A 14970-nucleotide genomic window follows, 5' to 3' on the forward strand; every position below is an offset into this window, starting at 1 on the left:
TTTTTTAATTTTTCGAAAAATACGGACGACCCCTTACATAATTATACTAGTGACCTTCATGACTGTACAGATTCCCCCAGAATGACAATCATTGTGTGACAGTTCAACTACTGCGCACGTACCAGGGACGGATACAGGGGGGGGGGGGTTCAGGGGGTTCGGACGAACCCCCTAAAATAATTTCGACCATGGCATGGGTCCAGTCGATTTTTCTGTGATCTCCACGTGCGCAGGTCACTTCACCGTGTAACGCGAAGTGTAGCGTAGATATGCAGCGTAGCCAGTACTGGCAGTAGACTTCACTGCAAGTAGTCACGTACAGGCAGTGCAGGTACTAGGTCACTGCATGCATGCAGTGATCGGGACTGTTGTACGCGTACCGTTCGAATCGAAGGGTCTGTACGCGTATCATGTGACTTGAAACGATCGACAGTTCAAGTGGTGGAGCAAAAGGAGGAAAAACTGCCACTTTTCCTCCTTCCTCGTCGTTTTTTTTTCGCGCTGGCTGGACTGTAGGTTTCCTCCGTCGCAGTACGAAGATTTGTGTTTGTCGTGTAGTTTGCCATGTCGCGACGTCTGCCAAAGAGGCGAGCGGCCGATCAGTTGCCATTGAGCTTGGCTTCGTTCCGCCATGTACGGCGCGAATGTGACGACACGGAGTCCCAGCCGGAGGACAGTCAGAGAACTAATTACTTCGCCTTCCGTCAGTTCGGAAAATGCTGCAGTCACGGCCTTAGTTTCTGCCTGTGCTGCACCTTTGTACTTTGTAAGGCTCTAAACGCATTACCCTTGCCTTATTGCCAATATTGGCCAAGCAATGCAAGGGCTACCGTGACGATTTTGCAACTCCCGGTGTAGTGAACGAACCGAAAACAGTTTGAAGCGAATTAGACCAATCCCGAAAAGATTGTCTGGGTTCGAAAGGGGGCATGTCAACTGAGAGTACACTGTACAACACATACATGGCACTACCTGATCAGCACGCGGCACAGGACGTGTTTGATAGTTCGCGTGTGAATGCGAGGGTAAGTACACGATTTTCTCGTTAGTTGCATGCAAGAGAGACGATGCGACAGAAAGCGAAGCCCTTTGTAGTTTTCTCTCTCGCACTGGTAATGGTCTGCTGTTGGAGTTGAAATGCTAAGACAATCCTTGTTTCGCTCTTCTGTGTAGTGTGAAGAGGTCAACGAACATGTAGAGCTCACTTTGATGAAGTAGGCAAGGCTGTGAGCGCTGTGGCTCAAAGCGATAGGCCCTAAATCTTACGAGATATTTCGAGTGCTACTGTTTGTTGCGAACGCTTCGTCTTCGATGAGTCCTGCCTCTTTCCTGGCAGCTGCCCTCCTATAGGACGAACCACGAAGTGACTGTACTCATCTGCAGCCGATCAATGTTATATTGCACAAGAAGATATCGTTTTCGCCAAGCCAGTGCCCCGCCAAAGACCATCGCCGTGTCACACCGTCGGAACGAGTTCATGATGAGAAACATCATTCGCGCGAGCGTGATGAAGAACTATTTCGAAAGACTTTACCCCCGGGACGACAACTATGTGCACGTCCTGCAAGGGGAGAATGTCACCAGCGACATCAACGAAGACGACGGCAGTATTTCGGAAACCTGGAGTCAGCGGAGGTCGTCAAGCTCCTCCGCGACCCGGTACATGTACAGTATAGGTGATATGTCGACACGAGCGTGCGGAAACACAGCATACACTGTAGTAATGTTGCGAGAGTTTGCGGAAGGAGTCCAAGTCGGGAAATCCATCAGCTCCAAAAGCTACCTGTGGGTGGGCGATGAGACTCCAGCTTCAGACTACAACAGTCAGGACTTGTAAATAGTTGAACTTTGTGAAGCAGCAGATCGAGAAGTTCGCTGAAACCGTAGCTGTTGCAGTATGTCGGCGCTATGTAGCTTGCATTTTTTACGGAGAGTCGATCGCCACGCGAATGTTTCTCTCCTCACCGAGAGCTATCTGGCCTCCAAACTCCGTCAGGGTCTGCCTAAGGTACCGAAGGTCCTTTGACTAGCTGCTGGCAGGACTCCATCAAATCCTTTAGCTTCAGCTCGGCGAGCAAAAGTCTCTCTCTCCTCCGCCATGAGCTGACACACACAAACTGAATACAAAACGATGCACTTCACACGTGCTGGCTTGCACGCGTGCCCCCTTTCACGAACCCAGACAATCTTTTCGGGATTGGTCTATTCTGTGCATTCGAAAAAATTTGAACCCCCCCCCTGAAAAATTCCTGGATCCGCCCCTGCGTACTAGTCGGTAGTAGTCCTTTCTTGAGTTGCCAGTGAAATGGGCATCCCCTAATTCCCCACCTGCTCAAACATACACTCCTTGAAGTCCTTCTTCTTTCACCTTACATAATAATACTAGTAGTGACCTACAGATTCCCCCAGAATGACAATCATTGTGTGACAGTTCAACCGGAACCGGAACGGACAGTGGAGTCGGGTGCTTACGTGGTTGGCCACGCTTTGGTCGGGAGGACCTAGCCGCCTGTGACAATAGTGAGAGCGGCACGTGTTGTTTGATACGTTCGGACAGATGGTTTATTACCTGTGCAAATTGTTCCTAGGTTTGTGCAATTTTTCTTACTATGCTTGTATCCTTGCTGTTCCACTCCAAGTGTATAAATCCTATTGTAGTTTCATCATTCTCTTTAGTCACGAATTCCATTGATAATTGTGACAAGAAAACGTTCTGGAATACATGATTCGTCCCCATGGTTGTGATATGAGTGCGCATTTAGTTATATTCATTGCATTAATTAATAAAAAAATTGTTCGCAGTATGCACTTGTAAGTTGTAGTTGTACAGTGGTCCCTCTCTAATCCGGCACTTGTTTATCCAGTGCCCTTGCAAACCAGCACACTTTCTGGCAAGACGGATTTTTCAGTTCATTTTCTACGCTTTAATCCGGCAATTGAATTCCGCCTCCAGCAGCGATTTTTGCAACAAATCACTCAAACTGTACATAATTCGATTTTCTAATCCAGCAGTTGTACATCGCAGACTGTCAGGGACCATTGTAACATACACAACACATGCAACATACACTTGGGAATATCCCATGCCAGTACATAGGATATTCCTAAGTGTAATGTACATGTATGTTATAGACATGCATTCCACAAAGTACTTGGTTTGACACAGAAAATCCCTACGTTTTGACGTACGACACAAACATGTCTGATAACAGTCATGTAGGCGGGGTTGGAGGGCAGGATTTGATAATCCAGCACCCTTGTTTATCCAGCAGAAAATGCCGCTGCAAAAAGGTGCCGGATTAGAGAGGGACGACTGTACTTCAGAGCGCACAGTCTGCATGGTCCGGGTTACCATGGTTACGACCAGATTTCCGGAGCGTGTGGTGTGCGCGGCAAGACGGCAACCATCTACACATGTGTGTACATGATGTATAATACGTAGACCAGGTAGACCAGATCAGAGAGAGGCTCTACCACTACTACTTACTAGTACTACTACAAATAGTACAATCATGTACAGGTACATGTCACGTGTCTACAGAGCGGCATAGTCCGTGGTAGGTCTACCATGGTCTACCAGTCCCTGGTCCATGGTCTACGATCGACCGGCAAACCTTATGTGGCCAGCTATCATGGCGATGCATCACGATCTGATCACAAGACCTTCTTCTTGTAGCTTCATCCGTCATGACGTCAGCTGCACGAGTTGGCCGTCCTGTTCGAGACGTGCACGAACGAAGGAGCTCGCTGCAAGCCAGTGAACTGTGAAGCCACAGAGAATTATTTTTGACAGGTGGTTGAGTCAGAAAATGAAACAGCGCTAGCGCGCGTGGTTCGGTTGGTCTTCAACACGTGCTTGACGGGTTGGCACGGTGCGTGCATTGCTGGCTCAGGCTGAGACCGCTGACTTGGCACCTTCCCGAGATCCAAGACCAGATTCGCCGACGACGGAGCAAGACGGCCAAGAAATGCGTGTCGCCACCAGTCGCCAGCAGTTCGTCAGAATCAGTGCTTGTTTGCGGGAGCAGAAAAAATCTCTGCCACCATGAAGGTTCTAGCAGCTCTCCTGGTTGTCGTCGCTGTGTGTGAGGTACGTTGGTGGCTTGCGAAAGAACTCCAATTTACTCATGAATGATCTCCACTGGGTCCGGAAAATGTATTATGATTATCGATTCCGCAGTGTTGCCTGCCTGAGGACCCTGGCGATACCGAACCACTGTGGTTTCAGGCACTTGATCGTATTCTTCTCATTTGCACCGGTGACTTGCTGTATAACTAACCTTGGCCGGATCACTAGTGCCGTGAGTGATATCTGTGTTTCAAACTCTCTACCGTGTTCCGCACAGGCACGACACCATCACTCGCACCATGAGCGTGAGTTCAACAAGACCCAGTGCGTCGGAAAGTGCGTCGAAGGACGTAAGTAGCGGACACTGCTGCATGCTTGCATGGCCGAGTGACTTGTCACTTTGAGTTTCCGAGGCTATCCAAGCACCGACCGTACTGGTATAAATCGATCTCAGCACGGCTGTCAACGTAACGTTGCGAATACAGAAAATTCATTCGCACCCTCTTTGAGATGAGTTTCAAACGTTCAAGAAAACCTCCCCCAGTGCAACATTTGCAGCCACACGCATGGGTCCACTTCTATGAGGAATGCCCAACACTACCACCTAGAGTTTGGGTTTGAGAAAATGTATAATTATGGCTTCCAAGGACTTGGGCTCCTGGTCTCATCTGAATTCAAATGATTAGGGTCTAGACCATAGCTAGTTTCACATGCACTGGGCGCTGTTGAGATAAGTAAGTTGGTATCTTGCACCGCAATTTGAAGCAGGCAGTCGTGGCCATGGTGTGGTGGTCACGATGGTGCCTCCGTCTGCTGATGTCTGCTGATGTCTCCCGGCTTACATATGAGTATTCGTAATGTGCTCTGTTCTCATGTTTACAGCTGAGGCGTTCCACATGCCAGAGGTGATGAAGCTGAAGGAGAAGGCCTATGCGGAGTGCCATGCCGAGGGCAAGTGCCCCCTGAACAAGCCGTCAATCCGTCAACGATCACCGTGTGTAGACGGCAAGAGTGCTGGCGAGTATGATTGCTCCAACATTGACATGATGTCGTATGTTTCCCTTCGTGACATGGGCAGCAATGTGAGTAGCTCCTTTGCCTGCTATACTAGCGTAGCTGTACTAGAGAGAGCGTGTTCACCTCGAATGGCCATAGACACAGGCAATTGGCTTTCCTTTTTGATGGCAAGGGATGTGAAATTGTCTGTGTGATATTGACAGATCCATGTAATAAAAGCGAAAGAACCCTGAATACTCGCAAGATGTTTGCAAGCACATAAGCGTTTGAAGGTGCTACGTCACCGCGTTGCAGAAGCTATTGCAATGCTTACCTTTCCGTCAGTTTGGATATAGTGTTTGCGTGTTCAACGGATGCCAATATATCCGCCGGTTTCGACTGACTGGGCCTTCCCAAACAGGAACCTGCACCTGGTGCTTTTAAGTACTGGCTCCTGTTTTAAAATGTCAGACTTCATTGGAGTCTGGTTCATTGCGTAGTATTCACTGAGTTCTGTCATCATCACATCTGCCCTATCAGAGATACTAACGAAGCAGAGATTATGTGTTGACTATGGTAATAAACGAAAAAAAACTCACTTTTTGTTATATTTGAATAGGCGACCTGGAGATAATAACCGTAAAATAGCTATGAACAAAATTAAATCCGGGCTCTTGTCAAACAACAAAGTAGCAAAAGGTTTCGTTCCAGAACGTTTTTCTTGTCACATCCGTCATGCAATGGAATCTCGTGACTCATAATCCTTTCACTTGTGTGCATATATGTAGGACTCAGTATAGAGTCCATGCACTATATGATGTCCAGCACCCTATATAGAGTCCATTGGTCCAAAATCCACTATACAGAGTCCAGGAGTCCACTCAGTTTTGATCAGCTTCATCCTGCCGCGCAATCCCCTATAAGGAGTACACTTTTTCTACAAGTCCCCTATTCACAGTCCAGGAGTCCAGTTTATCCAGTCACGCCGTCCTGTGTGTTGTGCCCGAAAGAGAACAAACACATTTTCAGTTTTGCTTGCCTCGTGGCAGCGCATTCCTTTCTTCACTTCAGCCATGGCTGCCAGTTCTGCTGTGCAGTTGCTGACAGTAATCTGTCTCGAGGTAACCAAGGAGGATAAGGAGAAGTTCAAAATCAAATCTGGAAAGCGTCTTGTGGTTCTCTGAAGACGTTTCATCAGTGCGCGGGATGAAAGCAGAAATTGCAGAACGAGAAAAAGTTCAGCACAGTTCAAATCTGACGAGTCGGGTACACTGACACTCTCTTTCGTTCGACGCCACAAGGATCCCCTGTTTGGCTGGCCATTGCTGCCAGTAAGACGTTTGAACGGTTTCATCAGAGCGAGGGATGAAAGCAGAAAGCGGAGAAAGAGAAAGGTTCAGCACAGTTCCAATCTGACGAGTCAGATACACTGACATTCTCTTTCGTTTGACGCCACAAGGATACCCCTGTTTGACTGGACAAGAGCTGCCTGTACCACCGTGTCAAAAGGCTGTCCAACTACATGGCAGGACGATGACTGAGGTAAGGAAGCTTTTACTTGTTTCGATTGGTCTGCTGTTCTGTCGTTATGCTTGAATTTGTTTCCATTTTCAAGGAGCGTATCGTGTTTGTTTCATGTTGCTTGAATGAATGCCCTAAAAGTAATCAACCACTTCGTAATAGTCCTCAAGGACTGCAAGGACTTTGCATCAATCGTATACGATCGTCTAGCTATCATCAATTATTATAATTATTTCATGAGAAATGTATTTTTATCCCTGTGAAAATTATGTGAAACTCCACGACACTCTTCCTCTACAAATTATAGTATGATGTCAAATACAATGGGATCCACAAACGCAGTGCCAGTGTACTAGTAGTAGTAGGAGGATTGCTTGTATGCCAATGACAAGAAAAAGCTTCTCAAGCTAATACTCGTATTCCCTGAAGTAACCGTTTTGATGTCACGAACATGACATTGTGTCAGTGAAACTGCCTCGTGACAACAAATCATTGCATTTCCATCTTGGGGAAGACTGACTGACGGCAACGCGGTACAGATTGTTCAAATCATCTCATTTCAATTTACTTCGAAGTAGTTGCAGTGAAACACTGTGTACACTACATGTATGGTGGTGTGTCCGTGCGTCTTGAGTGTGCACAAACGATCTTATTCCTCGTATTACTAATAGATTATTGTCCCCACCGTCACCTGTTCACAGGTCTTTGAGTGGATTGATTTTCATTGAGCATCACATTCGTTGAGAACTTGGTAGTTGTGTGCTCCCATGCATCATTACGTTAATAGGCGTATCCTTGTGCTATCTATTTGTTGCAGGTGTGCTGATCTTCAGAAGCTTGCGGAACTGAGTGCTGCTGAACATTTGCATGGCCATGAGCAATGGTGAAGCTTGCTATTGCACTCTCAGCATGTGCTAGTATTATGCTGACCACTGCACTATGTTACTCTCTTACACTACTACATGTATGTAAACGTGCGTGTACCCGTCCCCGTATGCATTCGTTTCGTATAATTATTTGTTATCCCTCTTGACTTTACGTGTAAATGGGTGGACGTTTGCATGGCTGTTGGAGTTGCGTGTGTATTGTGTCTCTACTCTTTTCTTGGCGTTGTATAAGTTTGTGTGTGTGTGTGTGTGTGTGTGTGTGTGTGTGTGTGTGTGCGCGCGCGCGCGCGCAATAGTTTGAAAACAAATAATTAATCCTGGGCTCTCCATTATTCTCTTTCGATTCTTGTTTTTTTCTAGGTATTTTCTTGGCGTTGTGTGGGTGTGTGCATGTGTGTGTGTGCGTGCACAATAATTTGGCAACACTGCATGATTGAGATATTGTAATTTGCAGCGTCTGCGAAGAGACCACTTGATTTGAGGATGGTGTTTGTAGGGTTTTTCATGTAGTGAAGTGGCTGCAGTGGCGCCTCAATACATATTTTTTATCTTGAGAAGTGAATGATGTAAAGGATTAAAGGGAGAGGCCGTTTTCTGGTTAATATTCACTGCTTACAGCAGATCCTATGTCTAATTTCGAACTCGATAGGGGATGCCTAATTGGCTGGACTTTATACAGGGAGTGTTGTCCACATAAAGACTCTTTAATCTTTATAGTTGATTTCAAAATTTGGACTCCGTACAGTTGATTTTGGACCAATGGACTCTATATAGGGGTGAAGCCAATTGGCTGGACTCTATACAGGGAGTGATGTCCATCTAAACTGAGCTCACAGTTGATTCCAATTTTGGACTCTGTACAGTGGATTTTGGACCAATGGACTCTATATAGGGGTTGGACATCATATAGGGGCTGGACGCTCTACTGAGTCCAACATATACATTCTGGCTGTAGGGTGACGGTAACGATATCTGGGGATGGACTGATGAGCCCGAACCCGGTCTTCGCTTCGAGTATGCCATTGTCGGTGAGTGTGGTGATGAATTGTAGTAGCTGGTTTTACAGATCAGTATGTCGATGCGTAATGGACACCAGGATGCAAACTAGTGCATGTAGGCTCAAGATAAATGTGTGTTATCATTATCAGACTCACTTTGCATTTGCCTATTGCACAAGTTGATGATCAGTACATGTCCTTAAGATTCCTCACAGGTTGACGGTACTAGAGTATCCTTGAACAACGCTGTTCGTCCTTGTCCTCTGATTAACTCATGCAGTAAAACTTTGAGCAGCTGGCCAAAGGCCCTAATTGTCTTTTTTTATTTTTCAACTTTTGCTAAAAGCTCTATCCTGCATTACGTAACTACTGTTTCAAGACAAGTGCAGCTTGGCTTTTCACCTGTACCGCCTTCGTAAAGTGAACTTAGTTACTGAATGCTTGCTTTGCTAAAAAGGTATGGCCGATGGCACTGCTTTCGTCGACGTCACCGAAGCCGAATCACCTGTCGTTCTCGGCATGCTGCCAACGCACACGTTCAGCAGCTCGTGGCGTGACATCAAGGTCTACAAGAACCACGCTTTCATCGTGAGCGAGGCCACCAGCCATGGAATGCAGGTAAGCCAGTGCAGTGCTTGACTTGGCAACAGGATATGCGATGGCGCGTGATACAACAGTGCTGCTCAGTGAAATCCAGTCGCGTCCCTCAAGCACGCGCCGGGCGTTGCGCACCGCGAGACCTGCGAACGCTGGGCTGCAACAATGGTGCAAGGCGCAAACTTGAGTGACGAGACTGGATTGCATTGTATAGAAAAAGCTACTGTTATTATTTTTCCGCTATGGAGAGAATCAGTACACAGTGATAGCTATACACAAGCAAGCAGACACTGGTCTTTTTTATACAGCTTTCTTGGTGGACGTAGTTTCAAGGTGATAATTTAAATCAGGATTGCCAATGGCTGCAGAGAATCTTATTGATTGGAAGAGGAAATGCACAGAAATCTTGCCAAAATTCCTTACAAGTCTGCGTTATGCTCATACTTGGTGGGTATACCTTCATGAGAAAGACGAGAAAGCTGCATGTGGGTCCGTGGCACTCCGTGATAACGTTAGGGATGACGGTGACTTTGTGCGTGTGATCTGGCATATTTTAGGTATTCAACCTGCTGCGTCTGCGCGACCGACCGCCACCAGGAACCGTTCCTCGTTTGACCGCCGATGCCCACTACGGAATGGTGAGTCAGCTTTAACGTCATTTCATCATAAAGGTTTTGCATGTCCATGCAGTTCTTAACCCCCCCCCCCCCCCTTGTCGTAGCCACTAAGTTCTCTTAGTCGAACCGCCCATGTATTGATACGTCTATTAAAGTCTGAGGAAGGTGGGACACCTGTGTCACTCAAGTGGCAAGTTGCGTTGTTTGTTTGTTTGTTTGTTTGTGACGGAAACCGGGTGTTCTGTTCAGTTTGGCAGCAAATTATCTCTGCGTTTCACCATGCTATTGCACTGGTTGCTGTGTGTGTGTCTGTTCTCAGGTCGGCAACACTCACAACATTGTTATCAACGAGGAGACTGGCTATGCTTATCTCGTCGGTAGTACTCGCAGCGGCAGCGGCTATCGCGTGTGCTCCGGTGGTCTGCACATCGTGGACATCCGTGAGCCTCTGACCCCGGTGTTCTCTACCTGCTATGGCGGTGATGGTACGTAACTACTACAACATACTGCTTCAAGTACCCCAAACAGTACTTTCTGTTGAACTCGGATGGTGAGCCAATTCCATGATGGTAAAAAAAGGACAAGGGCAAAATGTTACGAGTTATGACTAACTGTCCATGAACGTAATCGATCATAATTATACAGTCAGCGAGTGCGACAAAGTGGCACAAAACTGACAGAAATTGGTGGGCAGTTAGTCATAACTCGTAACATGTTGTCCTTCTCCTTTTTTACCATAGTAGTCTTTCTGTCTACGGTTAAAATAACGCTGATCTCCCACACTTTGAGTCACTTCCCAGCTGGTTTATCGCAGGGGGCGGGAATCAGGCCCAGGCTCTCAAGTGCAGTCTGATGTATAACAATGCAGAGGATCAGACATACCACGCTTGACTTTGCATAGTTCCATCCAGAGGGCATACCTGCGCTAGCACGCTCTGTGCACAGAGGTGCGCGCAAAAGTTTAACACCGGACTGTGACGCATATTTTCAAAACTACTGCGCAGTTAGACGAGTGACTGGGGAGGGAGGTGGGGGGGGGGGAGGTGGGGGGAGGGGGGGGGGGGGGTGGGGGTGGAGAGAGACGAACAACACTGCTTTACAGTACGCGTACTACTGTTACTGTAGGTATTTCTTAGTTTGATTGATGTACACGCCAACTGGTTCATGTACACAAATCTGCCCAGAAGCCAAGGTATTGTGCGTCAGGTATCAGGTGGTGGAATGTCAGTATAACATCAGTCAGTTTTGTGCTGATTCATGCACATTTTGACTCACCATTATCCTGCTTAAAATCGATAGTGTTGGGCTAAACGGGTAACTTGTAAAGTTATGGTCCTTTTTACTCCTTGGCTCTCCACCCGAGTTTAATTTGTAAATTTTGTTTCCTGTTTTTATCGTTATCCCCACAGGTTATACTCACGATGCCCAGTGCGTCATCTACCATGGACCGGATGTGCGTTACCATGACCACGAGATCTGCTTTGCCTACAACGAGAACACACTGACTGTCGTCGACGTCACCAACAAGAACAGCATTGTCATGCTGTCGCGTACGCCGTACCAGGATGTCTCCTATTCCCACCAGGTATGTAGTGCTCGAGTCCTGAATCTCAAGTGTTGCCATGGCACCAGCGTCAATGGATAATAAACATGAAAGGGGAAAAATACCCTAAAATCAAAATTTCACCAGTTGTAGTCTTTGGGGTCCTGAGTCGAATGGTCTTGGTCCGAGGAAGCTGAGACGCTCCCTTCCTCCTTTGTTCTCAATCAACACCAGTTTAGAGGGGGGGGGGGGTGCACGTGCCCCCCCCCCCATGCCCATGCGGGGTACGCCCCTGCCTGTGTTTTCCGGACCCCGTGCCGATCGGAATCCCCGCATTCTTCGGTCACGTGCTCATGGTCCAAAACGTTGTGGATGGAACGTGCATCCCTGGATGATGCCGAGGGTGTCCGGTGTAATCAGGAGAATTTCCGCTGCACTTAGGGTGTCCGGTTAGGGCAGGTGTGTGTTACTGTACATTATTTCAGTGAAATCTGATGTCTGATACGCCGTCTTTTTTCGCAAGCCCTTCACACGTGGAGAGTTGCGTACCCCATGCATGGAGGCCAGGTGGAGAGAACGTTGTTATGCTGAAGAATGGCATGCATTGACATTGCTCCATGCCATCAATGGTAGACCGTGTTTTTGAACTTATCTGTGTGCGGATACATCGTTTCTTATTGCTTCGTAATCAATGTCTGGTGCTAAGAGTGTTTACCGTGTGCTTGCAGGGTTGGTTGACGGAGGATCACGCCTACGCCATCTTGAACGACGAACTCGACGAGATGTACACGTCTGAGAAGCGCACCCGCAGTCTGCTCTGGGACGTCAAGAACCTGGAAGCACCCGTTCACTACAGCTCGTTCCTGTCCACGGAGAGATCCGTCGATCACAACCTCTACATTGTGTAAGTGATCACGATTGGTGTTTTATTTCTAAAATCCAAAAACGAGTTTCCTCCTAGTAAAAAGGTAGGAGAGAGATAAGAGAAGAGAGGGAAGTAGCATGCACATACATGTACGCAACATCCGGTTGAGTGTGTATAGAGCTATTGCATAAGTATCACAAGACCACACCGGGCATCCACGTTCGGTTCAACTCTTGTCGATCACTGCCTCAATAGGTTACCTGTTTTCGGTCATGTTGGCTCCAACTCCAATCATTCTCTGCATCTAGGGATCACATGATATCCATCGTGTTTCTTCCACTGCCCACATGCCATGTACTGTAGAGGCAGAAAATTTCGTCGGTCAATAATTTCGTCCAACTCCAAAGAAAGGGATTTCGTCCGATTGAAAATTTAGTCCATGGACTATAACAATGATTTGAAACCCTGGACAAATTGACATCTGTCCGGCACTTAATTTAGTCCCAAAGCTCCTTGGACGAAAAAGACGAAATTAAATTCCAGACGAATATTTCTGCTTGTACAGTACTCTTTACACCCGTGTGTACTCACGTGACAAATATGTGAAACTGTTCCAATAGTGTCCTGTCAGCGAGACGCAACACCACCCGGAGTATAAGCCGAACCCCTTGTTTTTGCCACGAAGCACAGACATCCACCCTGGTTATTACCGTTAATTTGATCATCGGAGTATAAGCCGCACCTCCAAACCCCCCCCCCCCCTTTCGTTGGGTGAATTTGAGTGTTCAAAGTGCGGCTTAAAGTCCGGGAAATATTTCGTATGATCAGTCTACAATGCCGTGTGGGAAGTGATATCATATATTATGCTGCTGACATCAGCATCACATAGGCCACGAACCGTATTACTGGTACAGGTCTGCCCTCGCTAGTTTGACATCGGTTACAAGATAAACCTCGTTAGTAGACAATGATACAAATCCCATGACGCCTGAAACAGAGAGTAGATATAATACTTGTAAGATTTTGAAACTCGTTGCATTTTGAAACCCCCGGGGTTGTCCACAATGGTATGGCGAAGGCGAGGACTTACTCTGTTTATGCCGGGTTGTGTGTTTCTCCTGTCAACGCGCCAGGGGAAATCTGGCCTATGAGGCTAACTACTGCGCCGGCCTTCGCATCCTGGACGTCGCCGCCATCGAGGGTGGTGCCGAGCAAGTGCAGGAGGTGGCTTACTTCGACGTCGCGCCCGACTGGAACACGGTGAGTGACTGTGTGTGCTTCATCTCATTTACCCAGCTAGCGCGCCTGCACAATGAGCAGAGCTGAGTTCGCACCAGAGGTATCACCCGAGGTGTGGAGACATTTGGAATATTGAATCCAGTTTGCTTTTTGTATTGTGATAATAAGTGCTCGTATGTGTGGGTACTAATTATTTGGCAAAACGTTTTGAAACACTGGCTGTCCAAACGTGAGGCTGCAAGTTAATTTCCAAGTCAGAGCAATGGCATTTCCCAGCCCCAGGAGATTTGATCGATATGGGCACATTGCTGCCTTACACCTGACTTGCTCCAGAGGCAAAGGTGATGGTTGACAGGAGCTGAGAGCTGACCACCGCTTTCATTGTGCATAGATCACTGAAACAAGGCGGGGTCGGAAATGATATCCCCCTCCCCCACCTCCCCCAAGGTTCATAGCCCCTCCACCACGTGTGGCTAGAGATCCAACTGAAATCTTGAAATCTTGTCAATGTAGTTTTACTTGTGGTGTTTGTACCGAGTGAGCAACTCACTGCATGCACAATCAAGAGTAATGTACTGTCGTGGACATGGAAATCCAGTCGATTGACCGGGGCCAGCGCCCTCTCAGCTCAGCGCGTACAGAACGTAACGCCGTTGCACGCAGTGCACATGTAGAGGTCTACAATGTAAATTGTTGATCCGATGCGACCAGCAGCGCATGCATGTGTGTACCGCTTACCTAGCTAAGGCTGCATGGCCAGCGCCCTGGGGCCGCTAGACATGCAACCGGAAATCCAGGTCCACGACAGTATAATCCATTGCGTTTACATTTTGTTTGTTTTCATCGCTCCGTTGCAGGTCTCCTTCCACGGCTCGTGGAGCAGCTACCCATACTTTGCCAGCGGCAACGTCATTGTCAACAGCATCGAGCGGGGCCTGTTTGTCCTGCGCCCCAACCACGAGACCATCAAGAAGCTGCAGGCGGACGCCAAGCTGAAGCGGGAGGCGATTGCCAACTAGGCGCGCGTGCGCGTGTCACCTCATGATGTGGACTACACATGCTTTAATACAAACCTGTGTTCACTGTTACCCTTGTTTGTTGTCATCCTGATCTCGTGCCACTTGCTATACCAGAACCACTTCTATTTTCTCTGCCACTGGCTTGAGGGAAAGATGCAATGGGAAAATTCTTTTCTTATCTCTATACTTGTAAAATTATTACTGATTCCCGGGATTCCCGGGCTATGGTCTCATTTATCATGGTTGTGCTGTGCTTGTGCCCCTACTGCTTCGATCTACATGTACATGTTAATGTGCACTATCAGTTATTTCTCAACCCGGCGCCCTGTCGTGGTCTGTGCATGTATCGGTTCAGTTACGTACTGAGGAACAAATGTTATAACTATGGAGGTTACGCTGTGATGACGTCATCTGCTGAGATGCGTTGTGTGGATCGCGGACGTCACGCACTAGCTCAAGCGAAACTGCCGCCTCATGTCGCATATATACATGTACATGTATACAGTCTAGCTCCCGCAAGCGAATCCGTCGACTCGCGCTGTATCGTTTGCGCCCATATTGGCCATAACTTGTACTATTTAGTGAGTCGGCTCACTCCGCTGACTCACTGCCATGACGT

At 47.6% G+C, this 14970-nt stretch overlaps 1 protein-coding gene across 1 annotated transcript; it reads left to right on the forward strand.

Annotated features, from left to right (window-relative positions):
* The first annotated feature begins 3934 nt into the window (after positions 1 to 3934).
* Positions 3935 to 14667, forward strand: LOC135819603 (uncharacterized). Its single transcript, XM_065332839.1, has 11 exons — positions 3935 to 4090; positions 4347 to 4419; positions 4952 to 5151; positions 8429 to 8501; positions 8929 to 9089; positions 9626 to 9706; positions 10005 to 10170; positions 11095 to 11270; positions 11957 to 12132; positions 13227 to 13353; positions 14190 to 14667. The coding sequence occupies exons 1-11, from the start codon at positions 4046 to 4048 to the stop codon at positions 14349 to 14351; spliced, it is 1440 nt and encodes a 479-aa protein (XP_065188911.1). The 5' UTR covers positions 3935 to 4045; the 3' UTR covers positions 14352 to 14667.
* Positions 14668 to 14970: the final 303 nt, after the last annotated feature.

Source organism: Sycon ciliatum, chromosome 6 (assembly GCF_964019385.1).
Source record: "Sycon ciliatum chromosome 6, ocSycCili1.1, whole genome shotgun sequence".
Classification (NCBI taxonomy): domain Eukaryota; kingdom Metazoa; phylum Porifera; class Calcarea; order Leucosolenida; family Sycettidae; genus Sycon; species Sycon ciliatum.